Source organism: Lonchura striata, chromosome 6, assembly GCF_046129695.1.
Source record: "Lonchura striata isolate bLonStr1 chromosome 6, bLonStr1.mat, whole genome shotgun sequence".
NCBI lineage: Eukaryota > Metazoa > Chordata > Aves > Passeriformes > Estrildidae > Lonchura > Lonchura striata.
The window spans coordinates 26,323,839-26,346,231 of NC_134608.1; the positions used below are offsets into that span (position 1 = coordinate 26,323,839).

The 22,393-nt window shown below is 36.6% G+C and overlaps 1 protein-coding gene across 4 annotated transcripts in view; it reads right to left on the minus strand.

Moving 5' to 3' along the window:
* NPAS3 (neuronal PAS domain protein 3) overlaps positions 1 to 22,393 on the minus strand; it is a 588,970-nt gene that overhangs the window by 490,321 nt on the left and 76,256 nt on the right. For 2 of the 4 annotated variants that reach the window (XM_021542664.3, XM_077784039.1), the window contains exon 2: positions 14,172 to 14,261. The exons of the other annotated variants lie outside the window; for them this stretch is intronic. In XM_021542664.3, coding sequence (XP_021398339.3) covers positions 14,172 to 14,261 — 90 coding nt within the window. The remainder of the gene's footprint in view (positions 1 to 14,171; positions 14,262 to 22,393) is intronic. 4 annotated transcript variants of the gene reach the window in all.

Consider the following 22,393-nt stretch of genomic DNA (forward strand, 5'->3'; position numbering starts at 1 on the left):
CTATGAATCAAATAGGAATGATTTAACTTTTCTGTCACACATGTTCATGTGTCCCTGAATAAATATACATGTACACGACAAACTTATACGTCTGCACACAGAATTAGCTAAGCAGTGCAAGCTACAGACTCAAATGGTGATCCACCCACATATCCAGACAGCAGTCATCCTAAACACCTCTTATTTACACTGAATTTCTGAACTGAAAACATTGAACTGCCTTCCATCACAAATATTCTTTGATGAACATACTACATATATTTTATACAGCCTTATTTTAACTGTATTATGACAAATAGCTAAGAAAAGAGAGAGCTGGCAGAATAGGTAAAATGTTACTGTTCTAACTAGATAGGATTTTATGCACCCAGGAATTAGTGACTATGCAAGGCACAAGGCAAATAAGAGGCCTTATGGCAACTGAAATAGCAGCTGCTATTACCTTTAACTATCTACTAAAGACCTATTCATCTCAAGGAAGATGGATCTTATTGAATTTGTACTAAATCAAATCTTCCTCTGACAATTTGAAACAAGAATTTCTGGAAAAGTCACCCAATTATTCTGGTAGGAACTAAAAAGTGGAAGTGTGACAGCACTTTTCATTTTCAAGAAATATTACTGAGAGGGAAAGCAGATTGTTGGGGTTTAAGGACATAGAAGACTTTAAATGACAGAAAAAAAGAAAATTTTTCAAGGTATTCAGACTTTTTTCTTGCTGTTCTTGAAAGATGTTGGGTATATGGTGAAAGGGGTTAAAAAAAGGCTCAGAGAAAAAACACACACTGCACACTTAGAAAAATTGATATCACACAGCAGAACATATTTTGAGAAAATTGTGCCATACATATACAAATCAAGGGCATATTTTTCATCTGACTAGAACAAGGATAAAAAACCAGCATGATTTTCACATTCTAAGTCTGCTTTCAGATACACCATTGAAACACCACTTGCCCAAAGAGATCTGTAAGCAATAGCATAATAGTTCATTCTACCACAATATTTTTTTCATCGGTGTGGTAAAAAATTACAACTCTGATCTAAATTTTCATATGTTTATTTAGAGGATTTTTCACTACCATATAACCAACATTGTAACACCAGTATTTAAGTTTTAATTAATATTTTTTGGGTCCCTTGCATAACCAAGTTATGTTGAACAGCTCCCCAATTACCTTCCTGCTTCATTATATTTACCTGGTTTTGCCAGGCAGAAACTGTTTGCAGTTTGCATGTTATCATTATTTTTATAGTATTATATATTTTTATAGTATTAACATCTACATAGCTCTGAGCTAATCTTGGTTTTTAAAATTGTTTCAACAGTAATTTGAGTGTAATCTGGAATGCACACTGTGGTGTCCCAAACAGAAGCCTCAAGCCAGGGGAAACATTGTTGGCTTGTACATTAAAACCACTATCAGGCACTGATCGACCCATCCAAGCACTCCCTAAAGCTCTACAGAGGGTTGTCCCTGCCCCAACAAAGAACGTGGCCATATTTCTGGGGCTGGAGGTTAAGAAACAGCGAGTACAAGCAGTGACAGAGGAAATGATGGGGATTGCAATGAATATTTAGTCATGTAGGTTAGTGGCGAGGAGAATTTCAGTATCAACACATAAAGGGGGTAAGGAAATAATTTATTCTAGTTTATAGTTACTACTGCATTTAGCCTAAAATAAAATAAATTTCTGTTCTTAATGTCATCTTGCTACCTTCATGCAATATGCAACACCTGTATCAACTCAAACTAAGTTTTGCATTCTAATGCAGATGTAAAATTTTGTTTAAACATAGCAATAGAGGGCTGATATTTGCATACATTGGATTTGGTCATCTAAACTGAATTTAGTTGTTTGTCAATCAAAAATACCTACACATAAGAGGCATCAAAGCAAGTCAAAGTACGAAGTCATAAATATCGTATTGTGGGTACAAACAGGAGACACAATAACCATCGGTAAGTACTTATTTAAGATTTACAAACTAGTCTTACATAAGAACATGGGAAAAGTTAAAACAATATTCATCTGAAAGCTACACACCAAAATAAATTTTACTGTATTTCACCAAATCACCAATACCTTATCAAATATGTATCTGTAAAGAGCTAAGACTTACATTTACTTCAAGTGTGCTTGGAACATGCAGAGCATCAACCCTTAGAGCAGAGGAGCCCTTATAAAGCCCTACTTCCCCTCTGCAGAGCTTGACACTGAACAGCATTTTCTACCACACTCCAGCTTATCACAAACACCCCAACAGCACATGGATAGAATGTTCATCAGCATTCAGGAGTGAGACCACACACATCAGGACTGTGGAGTTCTCCAGCGGCAAGTAAAAAAAAAAAAAACAAAAAAAAAAAAAACAAAAAAAAAACAAAACCACAACAACAAAACTCCGACTTTGAACTTGGCTGCTGTGCCACCAAGTCCCCATAGAGATATTTGCAGGATCTGTTTGGACACTGCTAACTATCCTTTGAGAAGCACTCGGCTCAGGAGGATCTACAAGCCTGTAAGCTCAGAGAAGGTCACAATCTCCCCAAACTTAGAAAAAGGGGCTTAGTCTAATAAAAGCCAATCCATTAAAGAGTCAGCCAATTCTCATATACAAATTCTCTAAACATCTATACAACATGATATTTGAGCCCCCTTTTTGTGAATTCTTAAAAGATTCTAAGAGCAGAGTCCCCCTCAAATTAAGGCAGGCAATGTATCCCTTGGTTTCAACTTAAAATAGATTGTATCTGGTGTAAACCAGGGGGGAAGGATGAATAGATCCTGGCTTGGACTAGTTTTATGCTTGTGAAATAGGTATTACTGCAGGAATGCATCAAAATATCTAAGCAAGAGGAACTGAAAAATTTGGAGTGTAGAAAATTCAGAAAAGCTAATGTGATTTTCTACATTTTGGAATGTATTTCATTCCATTAGTGATAATGTCAACAATTAGATTTCAGTCTAACCTTCAAAATACAACCTAGACCTGGAACAGTTGATTAGCTCTTCTTTTGACATCACACAATTTTTTTTTTTTTTTAATAACTTTCAAATGCACTTTGTGAAGAGGCAAGGTAAAAATAAGCCAACATCAACAATGGAAAAATCCCTGCCTAATGAAGTTGCCTTAACCTGTTTAGTAAACTTAAGAGCGTTTGCCTATTACACAGTACCACGATCCCATAAGATACAAATCTACCAGCTGTGAACTTCACAGCCATTCAGTAGTATTCCTTTATGGATGATTATCTGATTCCATGCCTTTTCCAGCAATTTCAATGCCACAGTCACCACTGATGCTGATGCATGGTCTGGATACATGCCTGATGCTCCCCAGGGTGATATGAATCAGAACTGTCTCAGTCACGCTGGGTCCAGCATGTAACACAACCATCACCAGTAATCAAGCAGCAATGCAGCAGCTCTAAAAGCTGCTGCCCCAGGAAGCAAGAAGGCCTCCTGCTATGATAACCATAAAATGCTCCCTTACGCATCAGGTCTAGGTGTTGCCCGAAGCACACAGCGAGGCATAGTGCCTGACTAGATTCTGATTGCCAGGCTTTTCTCTGCAATATTGGTTGAGAGATTTTGGGGGGGCTGAAAAAGATGAGAATACATTTGGATAGTTTTTGTTTACATCATTTGATTTCAAGGCAAAGGAGATCAACTATGTGAGACTTAGCACTGTCACAATCAGGCAAATCACACCATCAGCAGGATTCTACGGAGACCAAAGCTGAAATAAGTAAAATATGTCAAATATGTCAAGCAACTCAAAAGATTAGGTTTCTCACCCTTAATGCAAGTCTACAACAAGAATATCTGAAATGACAAAAAATTTAATTATATTATGAAAAATAGGATTGATTTTTAAATGCAGTACAGCTCTTGAGTCTCTTTATCCCAATGATTATTCACTACAGAGTCAAGGAGCAACTAATGTCCCTTCAAATTCTACAATAGGAGTCTTATTTTGTTGAGCTCTGAAATCAAGAATAGTGAATTACTAAAATCAGATGAGGTTGGCATTAGGAACATTTTGCCAATAGAGCAATCTTAGTACACCACTGTGGCAAAGCACTAAGCATGTAATCAGCTATATCAGCAAAGATCAGCTTTAGTCTCGCACAGGAAAGTCATCATTTTTTAGCAAAACAAGCAATATCAGTAAAAGAACAGTTTTGCAAGTAAAATAGTATATGTGTAGAGGTTTCTGTTGATGGATCTTTGTCCAAGTGGGATACTATATCACATAGATAGCTCCAATTGATCAAGCCATACTAAAATATACTATAGACTCAGCTTGTATTCTGCTCTTAATCTTAGTTCAGTATTTCCCTCTGTACCTACTAAATAACAAAACCCATTCAAGCTGCCAAGTTAGCAAAATATGAATGCCCTTTTTAGTATAACATCTAGCTCAAAATGTAGAGCACAGCAGCATTCTTGATGCAAAGAAAATACTGCTAGACAAAGCAGTGGTACATGCTATACTAAAGCAAGTTACAACCAATCCATTGATCAGTACTGGTCACTGTTACAGCTGACAGACTGCCTAGTGTACAGCCCAGTGCAGAGAGTGTCTGCAGCCCTGTGATGCTTCCAGACAGTCCCAGGACTACCAGGCTGCCAAACTCATTGCACCCTGCAGTTTGACTTGTTACACAAAGCCTTTTACAGCTTGAAAATCTTTGTGCTCTCTCCCTGTGCCTGGACCTCACTGAGAATTGCCAGTGGAAAGCATTCCCAGAAATGACAGATTTTCTACAGTGGAAAGGGGAGCTGCACAACAGCCCCCCTCTTCCAGCCATGTGAAGAAGGATGTAGTGGCTTACATGAAAGGATATGCATAAGGGGACACAGACAGCAGCCTCTCCTAACACAGCAATGATCTTAGAGGTATCAAAGGTAATAACCTAATAACCATAATTACTGAAGTCCAAAGCAGTCACAAGGCTTGCATGACTACTGCCCCAGGCAGTAAATGAGTCACTGGAATTTAGCAAGAGGCTGGAAAACTGTACAGGACACTTCTAGGCAAAGTGATAATCGATCAATGTATTGAAATTTAGCAGCACAAGACCTGCACAAAGATGTGTACAGATCCTGGCTGTGAGTCAGCTGTGGAGGAAACACATTGCAGTGTCACAGCTAGCTATGGACAGCTACATGAAATTAATTCATTCAACTGCTGCTCCATTCCCCACAGTCCATTTAGCTGACTTTTGTGCGGCAGTAGGGGAATTTCACCTTTTATATAGATGCAGCTGGAAAGACTACACGCAAATTATTCCCAGAACACAACACATACTCTAAGTAGTGCAGCCTGATTAAATGGTACATGATACAGCATCTTAAACTACTCTGCATCACAGTCTGTAATCTCAGACATGGCACAGACCCAACATTGCTTATGAAACCATAAGACGAAGTTCAATGCAACTATAACAGGCAAAGGTATCTCCTTTCATGGGTCTCCTGTTGCTCAATGTGCAGAAATTTGAAGTGTGACAGACTATGTCTCTCCTTGTTGACCAAATTTTTTGTTTGTATCCATGAGAAATTTATTCCCTATTTGCCATTAATTAAGGGAAAATATTAATTATATAAATTTTAGGTCATATGGTACAGTGGTTTTCTTGTTATTTGTTGCTTTGGGGTTGGGTGTTTTTTGGTTAGTTTTTAGGACAACAATAGAGAATCACTTCATACCTAAAATAATCAAAAATATTCACCTTCCTATTGCACTCAGGTAGAACTATGCTTTATGCTTTTGTCTCTTTCCTTAAAATTATTAAATTTTATTTCTTTTCAAAAGTGTGTGTTCTCTCTGTGTGTATATATGTATATGTGCAGATGAGTGTGAACATGGAACTTTCATGATCAAACACTTGACAATATCTGTACAAAAATAAAAATAAATTTTTTCAGAATACAAGTCTTGTTTTCTGTATACTAGTTTCACACAATGCAAATATTTTGTTAAATATTCATGTGTTTTAACTGGAGCACTATTTTTCTTAAAGGGAAAATAAATCAGTCTTAAATACTTTAAACTGACTATAGGTATCACTATCGTAATGGAATTTTAGCATGTTTATGATAACAGTTTCCTTATAAATAAGTTCAAAGCTTAGTGATATGGCTCTATCTGGATGTGAAACAAGAGCTACATCACTTTTGCATCATAAAATCCTGTTGCCAAGTAGAAGAACTCATTGATTGTTAAACAACAATTTAGCCTTAAAATTAGGCAAGATACAGCACTGTGAAGGGTTTCTAAGTAGCCAAATAATAATAAAAAAAAAAGCAATATTTAGAACATGATTTTGAGGTTCCCGTTCTGGGAGGTGGAAAATAAAATGAGAAAAAAAATATTAACAGAAAGGTTCATTTTTAGTAAAGTCTGAATTTTTTTTCAATTAAGCCTTATGCATGATAATTTCATCATCTAATCTCGTATTCATCTGAAAGAGTAGAAATGTAGTTCTAAATAAAAGCACCATTTGGAAAAGAAATTTAAAATAATTTAAGGAAGAAAACTAATATGAAATATTTTACAGTTTCCAAAAAAACAACTATTTTTTCCTCTTTTTGGATAAACACAGTAACTAAATTTGATAACCATTGCAAATAATCTAGCTTTGTTTCCAGAAACAGCTTTCAAAAAAAAAAAAGTGAATTCACTAGTAGCCATCACTACAAACAAACGCACAAATTTGCAAAGGAGAATTGTTTCTCTATTCCAACAACATCACTATGTGAAACAAGCCTCACATTACTTGAAAGAAGGCTGCAGCCATCTCGCACTGCTGCAAGTGAAGGGTGTGCTCATGACTCACTGCCCCTGCCTGGTTGCAACTCATCAGTGCCGGCAGCCCTAATCTGCTCCCAGACATTATGACCAGCAGCTCTGATATATGGATTAGATCTACCCCAAGTACTCTGTGCAGGGAAAGAACTCCGTGAGCCCTTTATTCCCTACGGAGCACCTGTGCAGGAGAATAAATCAGTGATATGAAAGAAAACATGAAATCCTTCCCAGTAAAATTTGCAGATGACAAAAAAGATAATAAAATGGTAAATACCCGGGAGTTGTCAGTTCCACAGATTGCATGGCAGCCTGGGCTCACCTGAATAAGATGTGTTTTAACACAGCTGAGCACAAAGCTGTCTATCTCATAACTAAGAGCACACATTCCAAACAAAGACAATATAATATGCTAGAAAGAGGCATATGGATGAGGGTGAATAACCAAATTAATATTAGCCTGCAGTGGAATACCCTGGCTAGAGCAGTGAAAAAAATCCTTTGATGTACAAGGGAGTAAACACAGAGTATCTAATAGGAAAGGATTATATAAATCACTATCAATGTTGAGACAGAGAATCTGTCTGTTTCAAACAGCATTAACAACATGGTACTAGTTTATGTCTGTGATCCCCAAGCATTCCCACAGGAACAACTAAAGGACTATACTAGTATTTCAACTAGAAAGCCTTAACCAGCTACAAGAAGTATTCAAATTCTGGAAAACTTGCCTTGCTAAAAATGAGAAACCCATGTCAAAGAGGAGGATGAATGATTACTGGTTTACTGTGTACAGATATTTAAATGGAGAAGTGGGAGGAGATGAGAAGTATAATGAATATTAAAGGAGAACTTTTCAGCTTCTTAATGCTGGATTTTGCATGTTTCTGCTACATAAAATTAGAAAAATTCTGTCAGAAAAGGTAACAATACTTTAAAAATAGTAAGTTTTGTTCATCTAAAGAGAAGCAGAATTTTCTTTCATCTGAAGTTTTTATAATCAACATTTTCCTTCTAAAATGAAGCAGAAGTTGTAAGACTATGAGTATCTTATATTGTTGTTTTAAAGCAGATGAAGACAAAAAGCTTGAACTCTATCATTCAAAAGCATACTTAAAATGCCCCAGGACAGCTTTGTTACCACTCCTGCCACTTATTTGAGCTTTACAGCAGGTATTTAGCTAGCTCCTTATATTTGTATAAGAATTATTTCCCAAGTTATGGAATGATTATTTAAGCTGTTAATAAGCCAAATTAACTTCTCTCTCCTTTCCCAAGTAATATTTTGGATATACTTGGTATTAATGCTTCTGTATTTGTGCAAAGCAGCAAGTTACTGAAAGAGCATGGGAAAAGTGAAACCTTGCTGAATACACAGAATAGCTCAGTCACAGATAATTTGAATTGATCTTTCCATTTCTAAAACCAGTCATATGACTTCTGAAAGGAAAACCAAAACAAAGCACTACAAAACCACAGCATAAAAAACCTCCAAAAAAACCCCATGAAACCAAACAACATAAAAAAAGACCCCTGAAATGAGAAAGTGTAAAAGCCATTTCAGTACAATATCAAAAAACCTGTCTTAACAGGGAATTAGCAAACTGTGACTAATATTGTATTGAAAGGGTGTGGTTACAGGACCTGAAGACCCAGACAATTTAATGAAGGTAATTGCCTAATTCATTAATTGACCAATACCAAATTCACTTCAGAATTTGGCTCAGAATATATACTATAATTTGATACTGTAAATCAAAAATCAAATTTGTATTGAACTATAGACTGAACAGCATTTTGTAAACCTAAATATGGTCCTATACTCTTCAGTGGAAGAAAATTTTCAGGTAACATGTATGCATCACACCTACTCTCTATTCAGGCTATATCCCAATCATCTCAAAGTAAAACTTTAAAACCAGTGCTACATCTAACTGCATCATAATCAAATATGACAATTTTTGTTACTAAAAAAATGATAATTTTTGAATGTTGTTCTCTCAAATGCTCCAGTCAGCCAAGGATTAGAGGTTCAACTTAATACTAGCCAGTGATCATTAATCATTTTAAAGTACCGCAGCTAATCTCATTTTTTAGCCAGTGAAAGCCCAGTCATGTCTTACGTGTAAGGGAGACATTGGCTTACTTTTGAATGTGTTTTAAATTTGGTTAATTTCTTCTTGTGCAAAAGACATCCAGAACACCTCAGACAAGAGAACCCACAGATATGCTCAGTGCTACAGAAAGGCAAGAGCAAACATAAGCAGTGGTAACAGGGATAAAGTTTTTCCAGACAGCCTCACACTGAGGCTGTAAGGATCAGTTGACTTATGTTAAAAGCCTGTCACATGAGTATAGCAGTGGTTTCTCTGCCTTTTGCTGATAGAGAATGAATTGGGTTATAAGCTTTAAATATTTTCTAAGAGGTTAAGTTTATCAAGAGGAGATACCTAGAATCTTCTTCAAATACACCTATTAAATTCACATAGTGAGAAGTAAAACCAAGCTGTGAAGTGATGGAACATTGCTGCAAAGTGAAATCTGCTGTGGAAGATGTGGCCTCTCCTCCCTGTTTTACTAGAGCAGAGCAAACTAAATAGCAGTTTCTTCAGTTATTCTCTCTCAAGTTAATTCCTAAACATGGATCCTGAAGCCATTGCTGGAAAAAATACTCATGCACCCTACAGGATTAGCCTGAATAGTAGTCCTGTTGTCTTACATGTTATATGTTTTTCCTGGAGCTAAAATAATTGTTTAATACTTCTGTATCTTTTTCTAAGCTTTCCAGCATCAGATGAGCCAGAATATACAAAAATTCTGAAACGTCTTGCGTCTTTCTAAGGCAACTTGTATGCCACACCACAACTAAGTAACAGGATGGAGAAAAATAGCAACTGCTCAGCCACTATTACCTTTTCTATGCTGCTAAAATGACTGCACTGACCTGAAACCAGCAGGCCCAGCTGCAAGGGGCCAGCTGGAGCTTCTAACCCACTTTGGCAAAGACACAACTCTCCATTTGGAACCACTAGCTCCTCTTCTGCATGGTTTTTACAGCCTTGTCCACATTAAGGTGATGACAGACACTGCAGACCACTTCAAGCACCCATCTTCCCACGTTCTGCAGCTGGTTGAATTCCCTCAACTAGGAACCCCAGGAGAGCCTGTTAAAAGGTTTATATTCTCACTTGTTGACTAGTGTGGCCATTAGATTTCTCATGTATGCAAGCCAATCCTGATTTTGTTATATCAATCTGATAAATATATAAATCTGAATTCAAGACTTTGGAGGCTGAATGGAATAGCTTAGGCTTGCACTTCCTTTTCTCATTTGTAGAAATACTTACATGTTTGAGTCAACATGGAGTCTGACAGGAGCTTACTTTGGTCTATCAAGTTTGGATGTTTTGAGCATTTACAGGCTCAGGATGAAAATTTGTACGTAACGAAGCTACACATTCCAGGAGAGGTTGCTCCCCTTAGACTGAAATCACTAAGCCTTCTTTCTACATTAATTTCACTAACTTGATGAGAAATAAAAAGACTAGTAAGACCATAGCTGTATTTATGGGATTTAAATGAACTAGGTGTTTTCCTTACATATTTATTCCATGCTCTTGATTTCAGAAGAAATAGCTTACCATAGAACTCTTCCCTGTTCTCTTTATTCCTGAAGAGAGACATGACCTTTAAGTCTCCTTAATATGGACAGGACAACGTAAGGCAGAGATTATTCTTCCACCCTTGCGTGGGAGATGACACACAGCAGCCACCCAAGTGATACCCTGAAGGGTCATTTTTGAAGCGGCTTCCAGGCTGAGAACAAAAAAATCCTGAGATATCCTCTGCTTGTACTCAACAGGTCCCCTGCAGACAAGCAAAACTGCTCTTTTTTGACATGCCAGTATTCTTTGTAATTTAGCAACAAATAAAATGAGAGCGTGGGCAAGTCGCTCAGCTTTGTTCACTGCTTGACACTCCATAAAGGTGAGGAAGAGTGCAAGCCAGGGTTGTCTGAGCAAGTAGAAGAAAGATTTTTTCAATCTGGGCAGCAGGAAAAACCTTGGCAGTTTGGTTATAGTGAAGTAGTTAGAACTGAACAAGAAATAGTTCTTTTTGTTGTCAGTTTTGTTTGACACCACAAAAGAAGAGCCTGGACATACCTTGCTACAGCTGGGGTGACTGGAAAAGAAAATGAGAAATTTTCCAGAGTTGATGGACAGCTGTATTCCAGGCCAGTAACTGACAGGCCTCTGGTTTTACCTCCCTAGCTTGAGACAAGTCCCCACCACTTGTGAACATAGAAATTATTTGTAGTGATTTTGAAGCTTACTTTAGATATTTTTAAAGAACATATTTACATGTTTAATGACCTAAACTCACTGGCCCATGGCAACCAAGGTGGGGGACAACATAGGAGGGGAGGAATCTGTTGCCTTTTGCCAGTCTTTTGGAATTGTATATTCAACTCTATTCCAATAGAGGGATCCAGCAGCAGCTGCGAGACTGTTGCAAGAATACCATAAAGAATCTAGAGACATCTGTAAAAGAATATTTACTATTTTGGCCTTTCTATATATATATATATTAGCTAACAACCATTAGTCCAGCTCCTCAAGAACTTGTGCCACAAAATTGATCTGCAATTTTTTTTTTAATAGTACTATAATGTATTTACTAATCTGTACTTTTAAGAACTTTTACACAGTTATTTCCAGTATGTATTAGCACTGAAATTTGTTTATAAATGTTACTTCACCATATGTTTTCTGAAAAGTATTTTTGGCATAGAAGGTCATGGTATGATCCTTTAAAATTTTTAGAGAAAGAATCAGAATATCTTAATTTAAACAGTTGAGTAGCATTACACAAAATACTTTTAGCAGGCACAGGCTTAAGTATAAGTCCAGAATAGATTCTCTGCATAACACTTCTATTAATTTTAAAATTACTAGAGGGAAAAAAGTCAATCTCCAAAATCCATGATTCTCTGTTCTGTCCTGGTCTCTCTGGTAAGCCCTTAAAATTCCCACAGCTTTCAGAATAAAGCAGTTTTCTGCTTTGTGCCCAGTCCAAAAATTATCCTGTGTGAGAAAGGAGTCAGACAGCCATTTCTGTTAACAGCTAGTGGCATTTTTAGATCCATTCTTCCTTTCTCAACCTAATCAGGGGGGAGACTGAGCATAAGATCCACATGAACATCTAGTACCAAATGTTCATATGTCTTGAAACACTAGAGTAAAGGCTTTCAAAGTGTTACAAAAATAGCTTGATTAGTGAGCAGTTTTCATCAACTTTTTGTTATATTTTTAGAAATATATTACTATGGTAATAAATTACCAAAAACATCCGTTGGGAAGAAGATAGGAAGAAGGCCTGAAAGGCCTTAGGCAGTGAGGAAGAAGAGCCAAGAGAAAATTTCAATACTCAGAAAGGATTCTGTATCTTCTCCAGAAAGATCTAGCCGTTAGCTTCCCAAAATAACCCATGTTTTTTACAAGTAAGGTGGATTGGTCTATAATACTTCAGAATTCAGTCTTCAGGACATATCAAAATCAACATTGTTTCATGGCCAGTCTGATTTTTGGATTTTGACTCTTTTTTCCAAAAAAGTTATTTTGCCAATTTTTATTTGCAATTGCATAGGAGCATCAATTATTTCAGTTTTTGGGCAGCACAGCTAGCTGGTTTTAAGTATACTGACTAAAAATTATCTCTAATTTAAAAAAACACCAAAATCAAGATAATCAGCTGTATTGCAGCATTCAGAGTGAAGCCATCACCGTATTTAATACTCATGACAAACTGTGCCAAGTTTTCTTATTTCCACAAAGTTTCAAAATCTTGATGTTGTTCTAAAAACTGATATAAATACTGCACAACAAATCTGTTTCATACGTTTAAATAAATGAATATATTTTTATGCTTGCTGAACTTACAAGAGAAGCCAAACCACTGAAATTTAGTTCTGTGGTGACATTTAAAATCATACTAGATGTAGACTGCTTCAGTTACCCTGGACACTGCCATTATTTAGAGAGATAGAAGGGAAAAGCCACGAAAAATTCAAAAAGTTCAGAAAGTATTTTTATCCATGAATAAGCTATATTTCACACCAAAAGTAGCCACTCACAAAAAAAAAGCCAAGCAAGAGGTCAGATTTTCATTTTGGCTCACCAAGTTACACTGATGCTGTAATTATTTTGATAAATCTAGATTTTTCTTTTCCTCTCATTTCTGTAAACCAAAATGATAGTAACAACTTTTACTGATGTGATTGTACCTATTACTAAGAAAAAAGATTCAGGAAACAAGCAGCAGGTTATAGAATCAAAAGAGGGAATGAGAGAATATGATCTAAAAAATTGTAATGAGTATGAGTTTCCTAAAGAAACATTTTCTTTTAATGCAAAGTGCAACTAATTTTTAAAATTTATGGGGTTATTGGAAAACTAAATGTTATACAGAAGATAATAATGGTAACACTGGTACACAAAACAAGAATATAGTTGGAGCATGAAAAGCAAACACTAACTGACAGAATGCAGTTCCAAAATCCAGCAAGATAACAGAGAATTCATAATGCATTTGCAATATATTAATACAAAATCATCTGCAACACACCTGTCAAATATATACTCTTCGACTCTATGTTGAAATAGATAATTAAATCCTTGTTGCAGTAAAATAGAAATTTCTCTGCTTGCAGAACTAACAGAAGTCAAGCCCTTTGCATTTGCCTGCCCAGAGCAATAGCATTTTTGTCAGAAGAACCAGTAATGATCTTGAGTTACGCACAAAAGCGAGCTCTGTTAGGGCAACGGACAAAGGCAAATGACTGCAAAGAAAAGAGGACTCAACTTCAATTTAACTGTCCTGTAAGGTACATACTAATTAGCTGCAAAGCTATGAAATCCTAGCTAGCATGTTAAGTCTGCTACATGACAGTATAATTTGACTTCTTAAAGGATTATGCAAATTACAACTCATCATTCCATTACATGACTGAAAAAAAGTGACAGCTAATTTATACATAACACACCTTTCAAATCCCTAAGATGTGAAGCACCTGTGCAATACATTTTGCCTAGATTTTCTAGCATGTACACTCTTGTTTATTGCACTGTACAGAAGCATACCTAAGATATTTTAAAAAGTCTTAGGGATTTTTTATTTGATTTTAGCTTTTAGAGCACAATCCCAAAGAACTAAACAACATACTTCTGTCCCTGCTGTAGAGGTTTTGCACACAAGTGTACAGTTTCAACACACGTGTAATTTCGGAATAGCAGGAGAGCACGAGCACTAAATGCACGAGCTAGAGGCAAGACTCACACAGATTTCAACATACTTCTGGTAGGTAGATTCACAGTAGATTCCGTCATATCGGTAGATTTTCCTACATTCTGATTGGTTGGGCAGAGGATGCTGGACAGTTATTCTGTAGAGGCATCAAAAACAGATAGACATGACTAGAGGATCTCTACAGGTAACTGTAATGCAGGACAAATCAGTATGTTGAAATTGATTTTTTTTAAATTTATTTTTAAATTAAATGCCTTTCTGATCTCTTTAAATCAACTGCCTTGTGCACATAACACCCACAATTTCCACTTTTCAAAATTTGCACTGAGAGTAAACTAAATTTCAATTCTCCACAATAATGGTGCTTTTCCCCCATCAAATAAAAGTGGAAGAGGTATGGAATTTTATAAATTAAATTGATATTTCACATAGTTTGCATATATATGTAGTAGTGCTTATACAATTGATTATTTACTGTTTACTGTTGCAATCCTTCTTCAGGGAGAACATTCATTTATGTCAGCTGAGAGTTTGTCCAGACAAAGACCAAATAACCCTCCAATTTAAAATGTCAACAGCAATTCTCACATTTGCACAGAATGAGGATGTTGTGGTATTATGAGGACTGTGATTGAAGGTGCTCAGCACCATCTGAATAATGCCATATGTTCTCGGATCGACTGAAAGAAAACGAAAGTGATTGGCAGCAATCAGGAGGTGCGCAGCATCTTGTAAAATCAGGCCCTAAAAGATTTGTCAATCATTCTCTTATTCATCCCTCCCCAGCTCCCCGTTAGGAGAAAATATAATTTGGCTATAAAAATTCAATGTTGTTTTTAAAATATACTTGGGAATTGCACACAAAACAGTACCCACCAATTTTCTTTTTTCTCCTCCCTCTTCTCTAGAATAAAAACACATTTTAGATGCTTTTGTATCTTCTACAAATTAATACCTTTTCCCCTTGTAATTTAATGGTATTTCACTAGAGTAAGGATAAATTATTTGAGAAATTTTACAGGTTTTTCAAATGCAGAATTTTAAGCTGTGATTTTTTAAAAATAAATATTTTACTGAGTAGAGAATTATTTCATGTTATCATTATTTTTATAGTATTAACATCTACATAGCTCTGAGGTAATCTTGGTTTTTAAAATTGTTTCAACAGTAACTTGAGACTGCAGGTTTGAGAAAAAAAAATCAGTATCCTCCAGCTACAAGCTCTATGAGCAAACAAAGTTATCTATTGTGGAAACTGAGGACCTTCCTCAATAAAACTGCACCTATGGTGTGTCAAGTGCAAACAATTTCATGTCTGCACAGCCCTGGTTCCTCACTCATTTAAGGTAGAAACCTGTTCTGAGCTGGCCTCAGCACTGTTTTCACCCCAAGGGACCCTACAGTCAGAAGAAAGGAGACAACTCTGTGATGAAGGCAGGACCAAATACCTCTGAATTCTGGCCTACTCCTGCATTCACTAATTAGGACACTACCAGAGAGATTTATTTATTTATTGTGATACTTGGGGCCTGTAAGTTAGACATTTAAGTACCAGATAAACCATACGAAGAAATTTAAGTATCTTAAAATGGGATTTGAAACACAAGTGCTATCTGCAGGTAATCATGTCAGCTAGTACAAGGGATCTAGGAGAGTTTCCTCGATGTTGTGTGTGCCTGAGAGACACAAACCTTTCACTTTGGGTCATACAGAAATGCCTGCATCAAAAAAAATTCAAGCTTCAAAATCTTCAGTACACCATCACACTGACTGACAGAATCCCCAGATTTAACTCCCTGTGCCATTTTTTGTTTTGGGGTTTTTTGTTTGTTTTTTTGCTTTGTGATACAAGACTAGAAGAGATGCCTGTATTTACATGGCTTCAGTAATGACACAGAAGAACAAGTCTCTCAGTGCCCCTCAGCCAGCAGAGTCTCAAACACATCTTCCACTGCTCCAAAGATTACCACTGACTCCTAAAACGAGGGACTTTAACTCCTCCTGCTAAAACAACAGCCCTATTAAAGAAAAAAATCAGGATTCATTGGATGAAACAAAGTGAGACAGTGAGAGCATACTGCATTATGAGTCATTCAAAAATTCATAAGCAATCCTTCCAAAAACTATCAGAATCCTTCCCAGATGAGTGCTCTTATCACATGCCTTCAGAATTATGCTCTTTCTTCCAAACACTTCTTTGGCCAAATGAGTCTGGAATAGTAATACTGGTTATTGCTATTACTTGAGTAGTTATACAAGTAGCAGAATACAGCTCACTCAGAAAACCTTTATTTTGAAGTGGTTATAGTATTCTTCCGGGAAGTGAAAGATGTGAATTTGAACACCCTTGTGATTAAATAGGTCCTAAAAAAGTATTCACTGTACCAAGCTTGTGTAGCATACTTGTCAGCCAGTTTTTGTTTGGTTGGTTTTTTTGCTCTTTTTTTCAGATGACAGGGAAATTGAAACACAGGAGGTTCCATTTGAACATCAGGGAAGATTTTTTTTCCGTAAGGGTGATGGAGAACTGGGACAAAGAGGTTGTGGAGCGTCCACCAAGGAGAGAGTCAACACTAGGACATGATCCTGGGCAAGCAGGTCCAGATAACTGTTTGTGCAACCCAGAGGGGCTGGGCAAGAGATCCTTTCCATCCTCTGCTGTTCTGTTATTCAAGGCCAGATCAGAGATTTGGACTGTGCACCACAACCCTGCTTTACATCTACTAAGAATTAGGTTGGAACTTTTTTGGAGAATGGGAAGCATTAAGGTGGTGGGGGGAGTGGGTCTTGTTTTTTGGGTTTTTTTTAAATTAAGCTATATGTAAGGCTGTATACACATCATAGCAGCTACTGTGGGTTGTGGTCCAAGCCTTCCTTTGCATTCACTTCAGAAGCCAAGATCCTAGGAACTTTTTTTGACCCAGCCAATTACCCAGTGCTCTCTAAATTTTTTTTTAATGAGTTATTTAACTCTCACCTAGTCCCTCTCTGATGAAACAGTAACAATAATAATAATAATAGAAAAATCATATCCTCAAACACCAAGCTAAGTAAGACATCAATGTAAATCTCTTAAAATCTCATTGACTTCATCAAGATTGCATAGCATCTAAGTTGGCACAGAAGGGGGCTTATTGTGCTTAACCTGAGAAATCAGACAGCCCTGAGACATTTCAAAATGCACATCAGATTCCTGACTGCAACGTACACCAGTGCTTTGGGGGAAAAAATTATTTTATTTTCTTGTATAATGTTTGTCTCTTAGTGTTAAGGTTTATTTTGGCATAGTAAGCCTATTTCCATTTTATGCTGAATAAAAACTATGGTTTTATTTTACATATTTAAAATCTGCCAAACACCATCACATGCATTTGCCCTCTGCCCCAAGTATTTTAGCTGTCATTTAATAGATTTACACTTACAATTAATGATCATCTGGTAACTATGAGCCTATGGGTCAGAAATTAAAACTTCCTTACAGAACAGCTTATTCAGCATTTGTTACTGAAAAAAACATAAAATTAAAAAAAACCCCAACAAACCCACAAAAAAACCCACAAAATCGAGTTGCAAGAATTACTTGCTAGGATCCAAAAAAAAAAAGTTTACCAATACAATCAGTCTTGGTCATGGGGTACTTTTTCCTCTCTCTAAAAAAAATTTTTAGACAATCTTCACCAAATTAGTTTTGTTAACTTTTTTACCACATTATGCCAGCAGATATACTCTCAGGTTCCACTTGTAAAATTGATTTAACTGAAGATAAAACTGTATATTGGCTATTTACTCTAGGTACTGTATATTCTTGTTCTATTTTATAGTTTGAAATTGATTTTTTGTATGATTCTCTGTGTTAAAAATTAGGGGACTGAAGAGTATTTGAGTCTGATCAACTTGCAGTGGTTAGGTCACCCCAATTTTAGTTAAATTTTGGCTGATTTAGGAGGCAAACACCTATCTTCATGTAAGCTTTTAGACAGAGTAAAAGTTACCATTTCATAATAATAAAGGCAAAAATGAATTTTAGGTTATAACCATCTACCTCTGTATTGCAGGTTATTTTCCAAAAAAGCCAGAAACATGCCAGACAAAATGCCTACAAACACTGCATGAAACATGATATTTCACTTAATATTTGTATCCACTATTCCTTAGGGGGTGTGCTGTAAGATTACGATGCTGGGTGCACCCTCACACCTGACCTTGGTTTTTAGACACTGCACACTTTCCCTAAAAAGTTTAAAAGTATCACCTCAGATGCAAAAGGATTACAAACTGCTGTGTTTGCACATTAGACAGCTCATCTTCGTTTCTTTATGTGTCACTAAACTCTGGATGGATTCATCATAAAACTTGAGGTGCAACTTAAGTGCATTTACATACATGTGAAATGTGTAAGCTATGACTAATTTTAACTCACAGGGCAGAATTTAAATAATTAGTTACAAGAAGTCAAACTAAGGGAAAAAAGGAGGAAAGAGATGGTTAGAGGCAGAGTAGTAAATTGTTCCATTTTTGCAGGTAATCTAAATGCAAACTAGAAGCAACTTATCATGAGAATGGATTTTCCACCATCTGGTCAAATAACAGGGGATTTGTCTAGTGGCAAGCAAAGAATGGAATGATGTGAGAAAGATTAGCGGGCAAGTCCTACAGTTGGCTAAAATGTATTTTGTGCAAACAAGAACAGATGACGCCTTAACAATTACACCTGTCAAAAACTCCAGAAAGCAATCCATCTCTGAACAGCCCAGTTGAAAACAGGCTAGTTCATAACAAAATGAATTTTTTTAAACAATTGCCAGCCATAACAGTTTGATGCATGACAAGCTTAGGAAGTTGCGTTCCACGTACAACTGAAACCTTAACTAACTGGACCCTGGTTTTCTCTGATAAGTAAGGCATTAAACTACATTTAAAAAGAAATCTTAAGTGAAACAATGCAAATAGCTAATAATCTTGGAAAGGTAGAAAATTCAGAGTTAAGCCTGATGTATAGACTCTGTAAATTTCCAGTATATTCTATATGAATTGGTCCAATAAGGGGTTTTGAAGAATGACCTCTTTTGTGGAAGTCAAAAATACCAGATAGTATCTGGACTAGCATGCCTTGCATATAACCCAGACAGTTCCTAGAATTAAAGGTCTTTCTAAATATAGATGTGAAGCCTTAAAATTACTGCCCTATATATATATCCTGCCAGAAGGCAGAATTCTAATAATGTTTTCTGTAGAGATATGATTTCTTTCTTCAGAAAAGATATAATCTCAAGGTGCAACAATATTTTACACCAATTCCAAGGTTATTTTCTTTAAAATTAACTGTTTATATATGCATGTAATGTTTCAGCATCCAAACTTGCCACATATAAATAGTTTTTTAAAAAGTCATCGTTTCCTGCAGAAGATGGAGATTATAGTTCATATATCTATTTGGAATGGATAGTGACACAAGACTGTCCCAGAATTAATTAAGTTTTTTGTACTGTTTGGTCTCTGCTTTCAAATATTCAAGCAGAACTTGTTACTTCATTAAGCAATTTAACAAAGTGATTTCATGAAAGAGTTCACAGGAAGTCAACCTAATGTGCTGCTGTCAGCAGACTCTAGCAAGGCAAATCAGAGGAGAGCTTGAGGAGCTGCTTTCTTCTTTCTCTTAAAAGACTATGGAGATGATTTGGGGTTGTTATTCATCTATCTTAAAATTTTTCTCTTGTGAGAGAAACAAAGAATAGCATTTTGCCACACTTCAAATTCAGATGGGGCAGAAGAACAGCTATGGAGCAAACAACAGTCAGCATTTACATATGCTCTCCCTCAAAGACAGAGCTGGGTCAGAGGCTCCCTGCTGTCTTGGCATGGATGAGAACTCATTGAATGCAACATGGGCAATAGGAAAGAAACCCAAGTGTTCTAACTGCAGACTTCACAGTTAGGAGGTAGCTGGCAGTTCTAACTCAAGATGGCAACTTGAAAGTTCTTGAGCTCATTTTTGGGGAGACTTGGTAGGCTGTGCCCTATTTTTCCCCCTGCCTCATTTTTGCTGTGTACCTGGTAAGGTCAAGATCTGGTGCTAGAGCTAAATTTAATTTCCAAACACTGATACAGCTATCCCCATAAAATATTTGAAAATAAAAGAGAAATTGTGCAAGATATACCTTCCTTTTTTCCTTTTGTTCCTGTCTCCTAAAAATTCCAAGATAGTTCTGTGGAGAGGTCAAGATGTTACATTTAACCCCATGGCTTACTCCTGCTTCTCCACACCTCAACATATCAACAATATTTTTCAAGCTTGTAGTAGTTTGGTGTTGGAAGGATTTCCTGTGTAGGAAAGCTCTTACCCTTAAGGATTCAATTCCTAACTAGTAAAAATAGTGGGAATTATAGCTTCCTCCCTCAGAACTAACAAATCAATTCTGAACAATGTATTGCCTCTATTCTACCCTACAAATATCAGCACAGTAACATTGCTCCCAGAGGACAAGGGTTTTTCATTGAAAATGTAGGAATGAAGAGGATGAGGGCTTAGATTCAGACAATCCTAGGCCTCCAAAACTGTTGGTCCGTGGGAAACATAATGCTCAAGTGCCAATCAAGCTATATGCATCTAGTTCAAGGTTTCTAATTACTGTGATTTTTTTTCTAAACAAACATTAAATTATTTCATTAGCCTTTTCAATTTTGTGAGTATAGAATATCCAGAATTTTATCACAAGGAAAAAACAAATTACCACCTCCCACCATAGCTGAAACCTAAGTGATATCAGCCACGGAAGAAGATATTGCAGAAACTGAAATGTATTTAAATTTTCCGAATAAAAGCTTGTCTGTCTCCTTTAGTTTGATCTCCGGCCAGGTTTTCCCCTATATTATAACTTGAGCTTTCTCTATATACTCATATGCTCTTTCCTTACATTATTATTTAATTTTTATGCACAGACATGTTTAGAAAGAGGTCCTACCATTTTTTTATTTAAGCTACACACACAAGTTACTTAATTATTATAGTTAGAGTCGTACTTTCCTGTTTAAAATTGAGTATTTAAAAGCTAGAGCATCCAATATGGGACAAGATTTCTTCCTACCATGTGACAGAAGCCTAAATGATTGTAAGTCACCTTGTAAGTCACCAATTCTGTTAATTTGACCAATATTGAGAGAAAAAAAAAAAAAGAGGATAATCTACTTAGGGCTTCTGTATGATGTTTTTGATATCTCTGACACCCCTTGAAGAAAGGAAAGGGCTCAAGTAATCAGGCCATCACTACAATCACCACTCTACCTCTAGTCTGTACATTAGTCAGGAAAAAAAAGCTAAATGTATTTTCTACACCATCAGATTTCAAAGATGATACAAAAGTATCCCAAAAGTTCCCTAAAAATAAAATCAGATCAAGATCTGAGGAACACCAGTGTAGGCCAAAAGAACAGACAATATCTCAGAGGTACATCTGAAATGTATGAGACAATACCATCAATATAAACATTTTTTCTAGAAGTAAGTGCCCCTTACGGTCCATGTGTATCCTCATCTGCTGCCTAAACCAGAGTCCTCTGTGCATATCCCCAGACCTTACTGCACTGTGCAGTAGGACACCTGAACAGAAAATTAATAAGGCTTTGGATGACTGGCATGTAAGAGCCCCCACTCATCACAAAATTCAGGTTTGGCTTCTCTGCTATCCTACTCCTCTTTTCTGTCCTTACAACTGTAGGGAATGATGAGGGAAAAAAAACAAGATGAGCCAGCTAATCAATTTCAGGATTCTTTTGATAATGGGTTGGTTTACAAACAACTGACCTACTAGAAATAGAGGGTACACCTGTCTCCAAGGGGAAAAAGGATCTTTGTCCAGGTGTCAACAGGGTTCACTGATTGAGCTTTAAACTTGACTTGAAAGTAAAAAGAGCTAAAACTCAGCTCACAAGAGATAAGCCAGGAGCCAGCACACCTGAGGTTTGAGGGATGGGCTAACACGGTCCTTTGGTCTGCCATGTCAGTGAAGGCAGGGAATGGAGAGCTGTATGGCAAAGACACAACAGTTATTGATGTGTTAGAAACCACAGAAGTGCACAAGAATGGCGATCTAGGACTTAAGGCTTCTCCTCCCCAAGAAGGTGTTGGGACCAATAGTCCAACTGAAGTGCCTCTCCACCAATACACACTGCACAGGAGGAGCTGAAAACAACTGTGCAGCAGGAAAAGTGCAATCAGTTTTTTGAGACTTTCCATCATGGAAACATGGCGGGATGACTCACATAAGCAGG